The sequence below is a fragment of the Rhinolophus sinicus genome, linkage group LG07 (genome assembly GCF_036562045.2).
Source record: "Rhinolophus sinicus isolate RSC01 linkage group LG07, ASM3656204v1, whole genome shotgun sequence".
NCBI classification, from domain to species: Eukaryota; Metazoa; Chordata; class Mammalia; order Chiroptera; family Rhinolophidae; genus Rhinolophus; species Rhinolophus sinicus.
The window spans coordinates 26,762,824-26,778,118 of NC_133757.1; the positions used below are offsets into that span (position 1 = coordinate 26,762,824).

Genomic DNA, 15,295 nt, shown 5'->3' on the forward strand with positions numbered 1-15,295 from the left:
GAACAGGCTCAGCCTTGGCTCCTACGTGGCAGGACGTTCTGCTGCTGTGCTTGGAAATTACATTTCATAAGTTTGCAAGGTCCATGCAGTGAACCTCAGGGAAACTGAGCACTGATAACAATAAATGTTTGTGTAGCCACTAGCATTAATTGAGCACCTACTGTGTGACAGGAACTGTGCAAGGTACTTGGTTTACACAATGTAATTTAATTTTCAAAATAACCCTTTAGTTGTGTTTGGATCACTTTTAATCAGTGTTGAGAAGGGCTGCTCAGGGTCACTCAGATAGTTAAGTGGCAGATCAAAATTCCAGACACAGCAAGTGTGACTCCTAAGCTCAAACTCTTTCTAGGACATTATGTTGCTTTATCAGATGTGTGCCAGTGAGGCAGCCCAGGTCTTCAGCTCCCGAAACATCAGCCCCTAGCCTAAAGTGGGTGGGGTAGGGAGGAGAGTGAGGGGGTGGGGCTCAGGGGAACACACCTCCATGTTGCCTCAGGGACCAACTTCTCTGCAGTGTCTTGAGGAAACCAGATCCACAGTGGTACGGGAAGACCAGCATTCCTGGCTCAGCACAGCAGGCTTCCCAGGATTCCTCTCAATGGGTAGCTCTTCCTCCTCTATTGTCAGGACCCCAGGAGCCCCTCAGGCAACACCCTATAAGGGAATATTGGATATTCAACGATACATTGTGATTGGGCACCAATAGCGCACCAGCAGCCACTAAATGGAGATATCCAGTCTGCATATGAGGTCCTTTGATTAGTGGCACCACTCTTGCCCAGGAGAAGGCTGCTTTCCCTTCCCTCTCTCCCTTCCCAGGACTCCTGGCTGTGCCAACCCAGAAATCCTGATCCCTTCCTTACTCCCAGTCTCCCCATCTGCCTCCTCTTAGCCCCTTCTCCCAGGTTCTGCATAAGTGGGTGTCAGAAGAACCCACTTCAAGCTATGTGACTCTGAGCAGGCAGCCATTTGTTACTGAAGACTTTGTTTTGTTCTCTGTAAAACAGGGGCGGGGGGGAAATCTGCCCCTTTTACCTAACCTGTTTTGATGCCCCAATGACAGGATGGCTGTGGATACACTTCATAAGCTGAAAAGTGCCACACAAGCTTGTGGGATTATTCTTTTTTTCTGTCTTGAGGCATCTGGGGAGAGCAGAACCCAAGCAGAAACAAGAATTATAATGCTCTGAATATCTGGAGACAAAACTTAATTCTTTCCCAAGCAAAAAAGCCAGGCCACAGAAAGCATATTTCAAATGTAGGTCTGCTAGTGGTTGTAAGGGAAGAAGAACATGACAGTCTTAGCTGAGATGCCTGGAAATTCACATCCCCTGCCCCACCCTGGCCCAGACTGCATGTGCCTTAGCAACACTGGCTGGGGGGCCTTGAGCAAGTTGCACAACCTTTCTGAGCCCCAATCCCCTTCACTTGTAGAAATGGCAGCTACCAGATTATTGCAGAGTTGTTGTCAGGAGTAAATGAAATAGCATAAGCGAATACACATGGTATAATGTTTGGTCCCATTAATTGTCTTTGCTTGGGAAGGCGTCTTTTGAGACGGTTATTTTTCTCTCTGGAAAAAAATGACGTGACAATTTCTTTTTGCTGTTGCCAGGTATCGGTTTCCTGTTGCTGCTGTAACAAATTACCACAAACTTGGTGCCTTAAAACAACACAAATGTATTATCTTATGGTTCTGGAGAGCAGAGTTTCTTGCCTTTTCCAGCTTCTGGAGGAGGCCCCTGCATTCCTTGGCTCGTGGGGCCCTTCCATCTTCAAGCCCACAATGGCCAGTTGAGTCTTTCTCAGGCTGTATCACAGACCTGTGCTTTCATTGTCACATCTCTTTTTCTGACCCTAACTCTCCTCCTCGCTTTCAGTTATAAGGACCCTTGTAGTTACATTGGGCCCACCCAGATAATCCAAGATAATCTCCCTCTTCAAGATCTTTGATCACATCTGCAAAGTCCCTTTGCCGTGTTAAGGTAACAGATTCCCAAGATTCAGAGACTAAGTCATGGACAGTTGTGGGAGGCCTGATTTTGTTTACCACACGTCACAAATGATTATGAGGTTTCATTCTAATTCTGTTATTCTAATCCTCTGGTCCTTCTGCTCCCCTGACTTCCGTCCTCAGGTCTGTAAATTAGGTATTGGGAGTTCTTTCCAGTGAGGTAACTGGTAACCAGTTGGCACTGGCCCCACGCACCTCATTCCTGATTCTGCTGATAATCAGCAATACACACATTTGAGAGAACCAGCTAACGCTGGAGGAGAAGGTTGCCAGATTTAGAAAAAACAAAAATAGGAGACCCAGTTAAATTTGAATTTCAGAGGAAGAATGATCTTTCAGTATAAGTATGTCCCAAATATTACCTACTATGCTAAGAAGTGATGGGTTGTTCATTGTAAATTCAAATTTAATTAAGCCTCTTGCCTTTTGTGTGGCAACCTCACTGGAGATGTCAGTGCAATGGAAAAGAGTGTTTCTCTCTATGATGCTGAACTGGTTTGTAAGGGACTGAGTTGAGAGCCTTGCCTGGTAAGTAACCATGATAACCAGCTCCATTTGCTGGTTAGAAGAGCCCATCTTCTCCCTCCTCCCCATTTAGTATTCATTCAGCAGTCATCAAACAGTGTGCTAGGGGCTGTGGACAAAAAGCAGAACACAGTCGTTGTTCTCAAGAGCTTCAGGTGGTGAAAGAGACCCTCACGCAGATGGGCAATGGCGTGGACCTGGGAGGAGGCCAGAGACCAGCCGGGGGTGGGGTCAGGTTACCCAGCCTGCTGCCTCCAGGGCATTTCAATTTGCAAACATCTTTTTAGATGTCCACGAAGGTGTTAGTTGAGGCCCATCTATACTAACTGAGTGCACGGGACCCGCTTGACATCTTTATGTCACAGAGGATGACCTCGACCCTGAACCTTAAAAGACGAACCAGGACTGATGGAAACCTCATTGGACTATTAAAGGGCAAAGCAAAGACATCTATTGAGTGTGCCGGAAACCACATTAGTTATCTCCCCTTATCTTCAGAACAATCCCTTGGTAGGTATTATCGTCACCCCCATTTTCAAGTTGTGGAAACTGGAGTTCTAAGGCAGCCCAGCTAGAACTAGACCCTGGGTCTTCCGCATCCCACAGAGCACTGTCTTTCCACAACAGAGACCTAAAAGCCACAGGCAAGTAAAGTGAAGGAATTTGAATTTCTCATTCGTGTTTGTGATTTGATTCTGACGGGCACCTTTCTGCTTTCTTGATACCAGGGGAGTATAGGGTAAAGGGCCCTGCATTTAGCATCTGAAGTTCGGGTTCTAGCCCTGCCGTCATTTCTTACGAGCTGCTCTCTGTCAGGTGCCAGGTCTCCTTTCTGAGACTGGATCATACCTGCTTTGTTCTCCACTCTATTCCCACTGCCTGGCCCGCGGTAGGCTCCATACATACTTACTGGGCAATGAATGGATCGGGAAATGAATGAATGACGCTCAGATTCCTCATTTGTGGTTTAGTCATCCTGCTGCCTGCTCTGCCTACATTTTGGGGTCCCCAGGAGGATGAATGAGGTGAAAACCAAAGTCTAGAGCAGTGCTGTTCAATAGAAATAGGATGCAAGTCACAAATGTGAGCCAAGTATGTATTTTAAGTATTCTAGCAGCCCGTTTACCCCCACCCCCAAAACCCTCCAAAATAAAACCAGGTCAAATTAATTTATTTTATTTAACTCAATATATCAAAAATACTATAATTTTAATATGTGATCAGTATTATACAATGTCAATGAGATATTTTATATGTTTTCCTTTCATACTAAGTCTTGGAAATCCAGTGTGCTTTACACTCCTAGCATATCCCAGTGTAGACTGGCTGCATTTTAAGTGTTTGATACCCACACAGGGCTGGTAGCTACCATATGGGACAGCGCTGGTCCAGAGACTGCACAGTTGGTGTCTTTGCCCTGTCTTTTTCCAAGAGGCGATAAGTAGGAAGTCCTGTGGACACACAGTGCCCAGTGCAAGTGTCAGGACTCGTCCAGTGAAAGCTACTAGAAGAGTAACTACCAAGGCCATGGAGAAGAATTGGGCCAAGTCAAGGAAGCTCTCGCCTTGGTGCCAGTTGGCAAGAGGTTCTGCTCAGGGCCCAGCTGGCATATGGCACTGACCAGGGTGCCAGTTGGCCTCTGCATCCCTCTCCTGGTGCCAGATGGCAGCCTCTCTCCGCCTGCTGGCTGGGCAGCCGGCAGAGCGCCTCGCGTCTCTGGTTACGTCAGGAGATGGCAGGAGCATTCGAGGGTTGGCAGGGCCATTTTGGTCACACACTTTCCACAGAAGTATCTGAGGGTTCCCACCGTCCACTGTCCCACTGCTGATGGACCACCATGGGTGTTTGATTAGGGGGGCCGGCATCTTTCAAGGTACTTCTTCAAAACCTTCGGGATGTGCCCTGCCTTCTCCTTCCTTAACCCTTTTTGAAACAAGTTTTGGGATCCTACCTGAGTCATTTCATTATCTAATCATGGAATGATTCCTTTTTCCACTAATATCACTTGGAGAAGGCAAAGAAGCCATATAATCTGGGTTCAGTGTCTCCCACACCCACACTTTCCCCGGTTTTCCTGACAGGCTTGGCCTCAGCCACTGTAGCCCAGAGCGAGCATGAACCTACAGGCTTGGAGCCGACACTACGTCATCACAGTGTGGAGGTGACACAGAGGACACCGAGGCTCTCACTGAAAGCAGGGCCCCTTGCATACTTCCATGCCACCCACCCAAGCTGGAGCAGGGCTGCAAATGGCCAAAATACCCACTGCTTTTGTGGAGAGAGCTTGGGTGTACATGTATACCTTTCACTTACCTTCCTGGGCCAAACACCCTACTCTTCTAGGCTCTGGAGGAGGTATATTCCCTTTGCTTTCGGCTCATACGGATCCCACCAGCCATCTTTCTTCCATGTGGCTGTGATGGCACCAGAAGACTTATTCATCTGTGGTCCTCCCTTTCTTGCCTATGACATATGTGTGTCCTGCCCATAGCCATAGCATCTTCTGGCACCACAGCACCCCCCACCCCACCACTGCCTTGGTCCTTTGTTCATCTGAGTCTATTGTAATGGGCTTTTCCCACAGTTCCTTTCTCCCTCTCCCTGTGCTCACCAGCCAGCTAGTTGATTCTGCTGTGCTGCCCTCCTCTCTATCTGGTCTTCATGGGCCCATCCTTGGTGCATTTTCCTGCTTTCTGTTCCTGCCTTGTCTCCTTCCCCGGTACCACTCCACTCTCCCCTGATTCAGGTATGCGCAGGTAACCTTATCCTTTTCACTCCCCCCATCACTGTGTCTCTCCACCCGCGGGAATTTCAAAAGCAGCGCCACTGTGGTCTATGGTGATAGCCACTCTGCCCCGTGTCTATGTGCTGGCATCAGCACGGGCATCGTTTCATTCACCACAGCCCTACCAGCAGCTATTCTTCTCCGTTTAAAGCAAGAGGAAGGCTCAGAGAGGTCGAATCACACAACTTATTAGGGGAAGATCCAACCCAGGTCTGTCTGGCTCCCTCTGTAGCCTGGACACCCTCCATGTCTCCTTATCGTTTATTCTCCTCCTTCTATGCTTTCAAACAAACATCGAAGAAAGAGCTTTGCACATTGTAAAGTGAGAAATAATTGCAGGATTGTTACTATTTTATCTGGTTTAACACATTTATATGAGTCCGTGGACAACTTGAATCCCCTGCCTACAGCACGTCCTCCCATCCCAGTCTCCCCGACCGACCCATGTAAGCCTTTGTTGAGCCCAAGAACACAGCTCTCTTAGAACGAGTGACAGGATATTTACAAACTCCCTTACCCAGCGAACAGCAACCTGATTGATGAGTATTTTGTGCATCGTAAACAAGGAAGATTGGAAGGAAATGGGTTTATTTGAGCTGGAAAAGGAGAGTGGAAGGAGACATTATGGTGAAAGGGTTTGCATTTTCTGGAGAACCAAGGGGTTGGAAAGTCGCAAGGAGTCAGAATTTTGACAATTCCAACTGCACAGGACAAGAAAAGCAGCAAGAGCCCTATTTCTGGGTGTTTTCAAGCCGGGTCTGATAAGCCATCTATCAGAAGTGTTATTAAAAGGATCCTTGCGGAGGTGGCAGGACTGGGATCTTTTCTGGTCTTTACTGACTAACTCAAAGCCATCCTGATTTGTTTGTACTATATGGTCTTTTGAGATTTTGTGGACATCTCTGTGCTTGCTCCTTTCCTACTTTCCATGGTGTTCTGAACCACCAATACTTTCCTCCCCCACTCCAACCTTTCTTCTTCCTAGATTGGACTTTTTTTTTTTAATGTCTCAGTGTTCAGATGTCTCTTCACTAGGCTCTCCGTCTCGGTTAGGCCCAAACCGATATGCTCTCTTTCAGGGACAGATGTATCACAGCTTGGCAACAGAAAATGATTTTTCCTTTTATTTCTGATACTCTTCTTGGAGATGCTCAGTGCCTGGATTTTGCTTTTCTTCAGTGGTTCCTGAGCTGACGTGTCTGGGGAGATTCTCCAATGACTCCCTTGTTTTCCTTTTGGATAGCATTCCTGGCGTCCTACTTGCTGTTATTTAATTGCCCCCAAATACATCGCTAGACACTGTTGGTGCTGAATCCCATCTGATTGCCCTGCTGACTCAGTCTCCCTGCAGCCTCTGCCAACGATTTCTCCTGAGCATTGGCTAACCCAAGAGCCCAGTGTTTTCTGTAACCTTGAAGATCTTCCTATGCACACCTCTTCAGATTATTTATAAAAATGCTAAATCACATGTTCTTGTTCTGTCTCTGGAGAATACTTAAACATCTTCATCTACAAACATGTCCTTTTGTCCTTGCCCTTTATTTAATGTCCCTGAGAAGTTCTGTATTTGGGTTCGGGTGGGGGTAATTCCATGGCATTGAAATTAGTTAAGTCTTTGGTATGGAATCTTTGAGATTTTTAAAAATCGCAAATGAGTACAGCTGACTGAGTCCTTCAAAGAGGGAAATTATCCAGGCCTGATCTCTCCTGAGCAGAGCCCTGCTTCTGGCTAACACGTTCCTCCTGTTGTGTTCTCAGGGTCCTACCCTTTACTCTAGCTGCTGCTGGTTCTGAGATGTGGACATGAGACGCTTTGGGAGGTGGTCCCCAGGAGCCATTCTTGTTCTTGGAGGACACTTGCTAGGGACTCTGGGATGTGGACTGTGATGGGGAACAGACCAGGCAGCCTTGTGACGATTTGACCGAGGTCACCTTTCCCCCAGCAGAAGTGGATGAGTGTTCCTGGCCAGATCGTGGAGGGTGCGAGCAACGCTGCATGAACACGCTGGGCAGCTACAAGTGCGCCTGTGATCCTGGCTATGAGCTGGCCGCTGACAAGAAGACATGTGAAGGTTGGTGTTGGACCTGCCAAGCTGGAGTGAGAGTGGAGGGGGCTACAAGTCATAAGGGACGTGGAGCAGAGATGGGGCGCCGGCTGGCTGCGAAGTAACAACAGACAGCTGTGGTGGATGATTGGAGGGAGAAACAACTCGATAAATTCACAAATGTGAAAGGACTGCCCAAATCACACAGACTCCACGCTAGAAACTGAAACTGGAGCCGTGGTTTATTTCCTTCTGTGACCATGTAAAATTCACATGATTATTAAGGTAGAACATAAAAGCAAAAAAAAAAAAAAGTAAAAAAACATAAAAACAAAACAAACCCTGAGCACTTTGATGCGACTCAACTAATAGCCATTTTATTCACTCCATTTCTACCTGGCTGGTGTTCTATCTACCTTACCTACCTGCATGACTCGGCTTGTTTATATAAGCCAGGTACATTGCATGACTTGGTGCAAACATTTCTAATTCTCCTTTGGTCCAAGTCATGTGGAGTTCCCAACTATGCCACTGGGTGACACGTCAGCAGAAATGCATTGTTGTCATTTTTAAAAGTAGTAAAGACCTGTCCTCAACTTTATCCCTCCAAATCCTCAGTTGAAGAAAGGACACTGAATTAATCAGTGCAGATTGCTAACTTTTTCTCTGAAGAACAGCAGGGCTTATTGCTTAGGGGAATCGCACTCACTTGGAACTAACACCAAATGAATCTTGCTTCTGTTTCCCCGTGCAGTGGCCTGTGGCGGTTTCATTACCAAGCTGAACGGAACCATCACCAGCCCGGGGTGGCCGAAGGATTACCCCATCAACAAAAACTGTGTCTGGCAGGTGGTGGCCCCCACTCAGTACCGGATCTCCCTTCAGTTTGAAGTATTTGAACTGGAAGGCAACGATGTATGTTTCTGCGCTCTAATTGATTGGGGATTGTGTTGGCAGCTTTGTGGCTCCAGGCTGGGAACCAGGGAGGGGCCAACAGGCAGGGAGGTGGCTTCCTAGGGTCATGGCATCTTAGCTGGGCAGCATCTGGGGAGTATTTGCTGCAGCAGTTTTTAGCTGCACATGCTCTGCAGACAGAGTGTGTGGGTCCTCTTGTCACTGATAAATTCAAGGAGAATCAGGACAAGAAGGAAGGAAGCAGGTCTTGGGGGTGGGAGGTGGTTCACACAAGCATGACCCGTGGGGGAGGACCCTGGGGGGGTTAGTGTCCAGCTGAGGGGAATGGAGGGAGTGAGGTGCTGCTAGGGACCAGGTATATACAGCCTGTTCCCTTCTTTGAGTAGGTGTCATGGGACGACCAAGTAGCCGAGGCCCCGGCAGAACCCTACAGCCAGTGTAGTCAGGCGTGCCCCGTGTCTGCCCCTGGGGCTGGAGGGGCCCCAGTAGGAGTCAAAAGGATCCTCCCTCTGGACCTAGCTGAGCTCTTCTGACCACCTGGCAGGGTGCAGCTCTCAGGAAGGGGTCCTGCAGGGCACGGGGGTCGGGATGGGGGTGTAGGGGCACCGGGCAGCTCCCCACGGCGCTCGATTGCAGGTCTGTAAGTACGACTTCCTGGAGGTGCGCAGCGGTCTGTCCCCCGACGCCAGGCTGCACGGCAGGTTCTGTGGCTCCGAGACGCCCGAGGTCATCACCTCACAGAGCAACAATATGCGTGTGGAGTTCAAGTCAGACAACACGGTCTCCAAACGCGGCTTCCGGGCCCACTTCTTCTCAGGTGTGCAGGTTTGGAGGGCCAGGCCGCGGCGCGGAGGGCTACAGGGCTTTGCTGGCTCCCAGCCTCTGAGGCACCTGCCCACCCCTGTCTGCCAGTGGCCCTGCCTTCATCGTCTTTCCATAACAAATTACCTGCATGGCTTCAAACAACAGAAATGGATTCTCTCCCAGTTCTGGGGACCAGAAGTCAAGGTGTGGGCAGGGCCGCGTCCTCTAAAGGCTCCAGGGGAGGACCCTTCTGTGCCTTTTCTTAGCTTGTGGTTCAGTGCTTTAAGTATTGGGTAGGCTCCATCTCTTTATTTTTTGTGTTCTCCAAGGATTCTTAGTTGTCCTTGTGAAATAAGAGGGTGACACTAAAATACAAAGTATTCAGTGGCACATTACCCACAGTGGGCAGAGGGTACCGAGAAGACAGTACGCCTTGACCCCTGAAGTTACCCGCCGGGGGACCGGGGAGGGAAGCTGGCCCTCGGTTATTACAGGAAGCACTTGCCTTAGGAGAGGGCTGCACACTGCTCTGGTGTGAGCTGTAAGAACCATAACAATAACACCAGCTCACACTTGAATTCATACGTAATAATGAATAAAAGCTAACACTTACTCCGGGCTGGACACTGTTCTGTTCTAAAGACTTTACCTGTTCTAATTCATTTCCTCCTTTCAACAATCCTACCCTTATTGACTCCAGTTTATAGGTGAGGCACCTGAGGCACTGAAGTCAAGGACTGCCCAAGGTCACAGCAGTTCTAAGTGGTGGAGCAGGGCTAGACTAGCACTCGGTTGTCTGGCCCGAGGCCCGCACGCTTACCTACTCCACAGGCAGGAGGTGGTGTGGGGTCATGGCAGATAAGCCCAGGCCTCTGGGTCTCACAGGCCACTTTCTCACTGAGTAACCTTGGGCACATGAGCATTCTTAGCCTCAGTTTCCTTAACTGTAAAATGGGGGCATAGGCACCTACCTCCTAAGGGTGTGTGAGAATTGACTTAGATAATGTATAGAAAGTGATTGGGGCAGTGCCCATTGCATAATAAATACTCAATACATGGTAGTTATTTTTATTATTGTTACTATTATTATTAATATTAGCCTATCCTTTAAGGAGCTCCTTATTTTTGCCGGGGATCAGGGGGGGAGAACATATAAATATACATTAAAGTGCTTTAGGACCATAGAGAATTCAATATATACCAGGGCCATGTATTACCCAACAAATGCTGCCTCCCCACCCCCACATCCCCCACCCTCAGCAAGGGGATAATTAGAGTCTGGGCAATAGGGAGGCTCCCTCCTGCAGGCTACTTTTCAGCAGGGTTCTGAGCTGAGAGGGACCATCCCAAGTTGGTGGTTCCCCTTAGGAGAGTCCGTTGATCTCCCCAGACAAGGACGAGTGTGCTAAGGACAACGGCGGGTGCCAGCACGAGTGTGTCAACACGTTCGGGAGCTACCTGTGCCGGTGCAGGAATGGCTACCGGCTCCATGAGAATGAGCACGACTGTAAAGAGGGTGAGGCTGGACTTCTGCTCAGGGGCAAGGGGTGGGGGGAGCTAACCTTGGCTGCCAGGAGTGTGCTGGTGTGTAAGAGGGAGAGTGAGGAGCCCCTCCTCCCTGTCTGCCAAGCCCTGAGTCCCCCTGAAACTGCATCTGCCTTCCCTTCTCCTGCACTCTTGTCGAAGAGTGATTTTCTCCAAGGCAGCTCACTCCTTCAGGAGGCATGTAGGGGCCCTCAGGTGTTCTCCTGCAGTTATTGATTGCCAAGTGATTAAACTCCCAGGCTCCAGGATCAGGCTACCTAGGTTTAAATCCTGGTTCTGCTACTTATTAGCTGTGTGACATTGGACTAGTTACTTAACCTCTCTGAGCCTCAGTTTTCTCTTCTGTTAAAAGGGGCTAAATGTACCCTTTCTTAATTTTTTTCTGAGGATTAAATGAGAGAATGCCTAGAAAGTATTTCAGACAGTCTGGCACATACTAAGCACTTGAGATGTTAATAAATGTCAGCCATCTATGTCGTAATATTTATCGTGTGCAGGTCTAATAGTAAAATAGAGTTGGGAACACTTTGCTCCCTGCTCCATTTACTACTGGGAGTTCTTCAGGGCCAGATGGCTTTGAATGTCCAGTCATTCTGGGAAAGGCCTTCCTTTGTTCTTACCCCACCCTGTAAAGGGAGTTTGAACATCTCTGATAAACACACAGGCCTCTGGGTCTTGGTCCCAGCCACAGAGCCCTGCAAAGGATCTCAGGGGTGAGGGGTACACATTTCAGTTAGGAGATTTGGCTGGGGTTTACGGAGTCTGGTCAGGGCCTTCCTGGGATGTTATAAGATGAGCTAAGACATCTTTAGAAGCAGGGTACAGCCCCCCTGCCGCCCCAAGCTCGGTCCTATGACACAGAAAAGGGTGGTCACAAGTTGGGTTGAGAGTCAGGCCGGAAAAACTTGGAAAGTACTGTCATTCTGGAACTTAAAAAGTTGTTGTCAAACTCCTGTGAGATGGGCCTGAGCCAGAACAAGGCTTGCCTCCTGTGGTGTGGGGGACACTATGAGGGATGGAAACTCCACTGAGGTCCCACCAGCTCAACATGGCTCCCTTCCTAGGGGTTCCCCCAGGGTGAGGCAGGGGGTGTGGGAACCAATCTCCCAGGAGCTGAGTCCCTGCCCCTGTGGTACCTATTCTCTGTGTGGCTGAGGAACAGAGCCAGCAATGAGCAGTAGGAAAGTCCTTGCTGACACTTCACCCTCCCCCTTCCTCTGACCTGCCCTCAATTGCCCCCTCCAGTGACCTCAGCCTGAAACCACAGTGGTCCACGGCCCACCTCCTCAGCTCCCTCTATTTCCTAGTCAGAAAAGGCAAAGGTAGACCCAGGTTCGAGTCCTGACTCTACCCCTTACCAACAAGTCACTTACTTGCTCTAAACTTATTTTCATCTGGAAAGTGAGAAGGATGAAATGAGAGGATGCATTGAAAATGCTTAGCACAGTGCCCAACACAGAGGGAGACAGATCCTAGCTATTGGCCAAAATCCTACTCATTGAGCAAGACAAGGGGCCACTCTTTGCTAATAGCATCGTAACCAAGGCAACATCCCTAGCCTCCAAATGAAACTGCTTTGAAAAACTAAAAGAAGTATATGGACGAAGGCATAGTGATGAAGATATTTGTTAGCCCTTGCTGGGCCTTTTACATGCATTATCTCATTTAATCCACATAATTCCCTTTTCACAAATGAGGACATCAAGACTTACGTAAGTACCCAAAGTCTCACAGCTTGAAGGTGGCGGTACCAAGACTTGAACCGAGGTCCCTCTGACTGACCTCAGGGCCTGTGCTGTTAAACCACTCACTCTACCATATTTCCAGTCATAACCAGGATGTGAATAGTCACAGTAAGAAAGGTGACCTGGCTCCTCAGACCCCACCCGGAAGGCAGCAACGCCAAATAAACCAGCAAATCTCTGAGCCAGGCAACACTTGATTCAGGCTGCCCCCTGCCCCCACATTTGCTAATGACCATGTGACAAATAAGAGCAAGGGGAGGAGACTGTCTTAGAACACCTCCTATAATGCCCATAAGTGAATTATGTCTCTCTCTGCGTGTCCCCATCACCCCCAGCTGGCTGTGCGCATAAGATCAGCAGTGCAGAGGGGACCCTGGTGAGCCCCAACTGGCCTGACAAATACCCCAGCCGGAGGGAGTGCACCTGGAACATCTCTTCAACCGAGGGCCACAGGGTGAAACTTGTGAGTCATTTTCTTAATGGACAGCAGGGACCTTGGTGTCAGACAGACATGAGTTTGAGTCTCTGCTCTGCCTTTTCCCAGCTCTAAAACTTGGGGAAGTTATTCAGCATTTCCAGGACTCAGTTTCATGATCTGGGAAATGGGGATGCTAGTGAAACCTACCTCATGGGGCTGTTGTCCAGATTTAAAGGGAGGACACACATTAAGCCCTCAGCTGAGGGTGGTGGGTGAGAAAAGCTCTATAAGCAGCACCTGTTCACAGTGGTACCAGTTTGAGGTGGCACCCAACACACCTGTTCCGCCGTGCTGTTGGAGATTTACTTGTTTCCTGTTTTAATTTTTTACAAAACAATACATTCTCAAAGTTAAAAAATGTAATTCGTACAGAGGGTTAGAAAGTGGAAATAAAACATTTCCAGATCCCTCTGCCACTCTAAAGTGGTTTCTTTTTATTTTTCTTTTCTTTAAATGTTATTGGGGAATATTGGGGAGCAGTGGTTTCTCCAGGGCCCATCAGCTCCAAGTTGTCCTTCAATCTAGTTGTGGAGGGTGCAGCTCAGTTCCAAGTTCGGTTGCCGTTTTCAATCTTTAGTTGCAGGGGACTCAGCCCACCATCCCATGGGGGAATTGAACCAGCAAACTTGTTATTGAGAGCTCACGCTCTAACCAACTGAGCCATCCGCCACCACTAAAAGTGTTTTCTCTGAACATTTTCTTGTGAATCCTTCCAGAAATTTCCTGCATATACAGTCATGTATGTGCATTCACAGGAAAAAGATATATACTTTTTCTTGCCCAAACTTCTCAATGGGCCCTTATTATTCATATGACTTACATGTTTTCTCAATTAACAATAGCAAATTAAGTTTTGTATGTTAATTCTCTCTTGACTTAAAAAATATATATCTTCCAAGAGTTTTTTGAAAGTTCCATCCGTGCATACGATTGTGGTCTGCACACCACGCTGGGTTATTTCAAAGAGAAATGAGTCTTTCCTACAAGTCTCTTTCTCAGCCTCCAGGGACTCCCAAGTCTGGAGTGTAAAACAAACCCTCTTGCCAGCTGGACAAGTTGTTGTACTCGAGACAGACAAACAGTTTTTAAATGGGTTGCTCAGACTCTGGAGATGAGTAAGCGCTTCAGAAGGCAAACGGATGTCCCTCTGAATGATGAACAATAATGGAGAATGGAAGGGAACAAAGAAGAACATGATGATAAATAGAGGTGGCCCTGAGGCTTGCGAGGGTGTTGATTAGCAACAGCAGTGAGGACAGGTAGGTGAATAGAAGCTAGAGCGTGGGGGCTGGTGTCTCTCTGTGCCAGGCCTGGGGCATCGAGGGGTGGAGACGACAGGGCCCCTGATCACAGGATGCCCCCAGTGGGCACCTCATTTCCATGTGGGAAATGCTTTCGAGTGCTGCTCTCCTGGGTCGGTCCGAACAGCCTTGAATCTGGATGAGGGTAAAGAGAGCCCTTTAAGAGACAGGCACTCCTTCCCCAAGACTGCCGTCTACTGGAAAATGTTCGCAATGGCAACATAAATCTCTGATGACGGCGGGGCAATGGCGCCCCCTGGTGTTCTGAATTCGCAACCTACACAGCAGGAAGCGGCGCTTCTTGTCCAAGAGCCACAAACAAGATTTTAGTACTAGTTGTCTCTAACGTCTTTTCCTGTTCTTTACAGTATTAAGGAACTAAAGCAACCGATTACAGTGGCCACAATTATGCCAGACCTCAAATTTATCTGAGGTTCATACATATATGTGCTAGATTTTAAAAAAACTTCCCTGGGAAGTCAATGGTGGATATATCGATCATGCTCTTATTCTTTTGCTACCGTACAGGGTGAGTTGAGTACTTCCAAAAAGTTGGCGTTACACTCTATGGGGACAGCAACAAGGTGTCCCATGGACCTTTGCGGAGCTCCCTGCCCCCCCGATTCACTGTCTCCCAGTACATCACCCACCCTGGTGCCACTGGTCTCCCCTTCCTGCTCCCACCCACTGTCCTTCCCCTACTCCCTGACCCCCAACTCCCTTTCTGTAAGGTGTGCAGAGCTTTGCTCATTTCAAGTGTGCTTGTCATTCCTATGAAAGCCCCACTGCTAATGGCCTCTCTGTATCTCCATCCCTGCCCTGTCCCCTTCTTGTGAATTGAAATCCCCCCTCCCCAACTAATGTCCTCTCTCCTATTCTGTCATTTGCTCTAAATCTTTTTTAAACACTGTCCTCTCTTCCCTTGTCCCATCTCCCTCATGGCCGTGAGCAGGCTATCAATCATCTTCCCAGCGCCTGAGAAGCCCGACATTTGGGGCTGCAAAGCCTGGTGTATGGCCTGGAACTGTGGGGCTCCCCTGGCCAGCTTCAGGGGACAATCTTTAGGGGGTCCAGGGAGGAGGGAGGCAGTATAGCCTGGTGATGGTTAGGAGTGTGGGCTGGAGTCAGGCTGGCT

The 15,295-nt window shown here is 48.6% G+C and overlaps 1 protein-coding gene across 1 annotated transcript in view; it reads left to right on the forward strand.

Annotated features, from left to right (window-relative positions):
- Positions 1-15,295, forward strand: part of TLL2 (tolloid like 2) — a 122,232-nt gene that overhangs the window by 97,107 nt on the left and 9,830 nt on the right. The window contains exons 14-18 of the mRNA XM_019725125.2: positions 7,274-7,399; positions 8,127-8,287; positions 8,924-9,104; positions 10,482-10,607; positions 12,717-12,844. Coding sequence (XP_019580684.1) covers positions 7,274-7,399; positions 8,127-8,287; positions 8,924-9,104; positions 10,482-10,607; positions 12,717-12,844 — 722 coding nt within the window. The remainder of the gene's footprint in view (positions 1-7,273; positions 7,400-8,126; positions 8,288-8,923; positions 9,105-10,481; positions 10,608-12,716; positions 12,845-15,295) is intronic.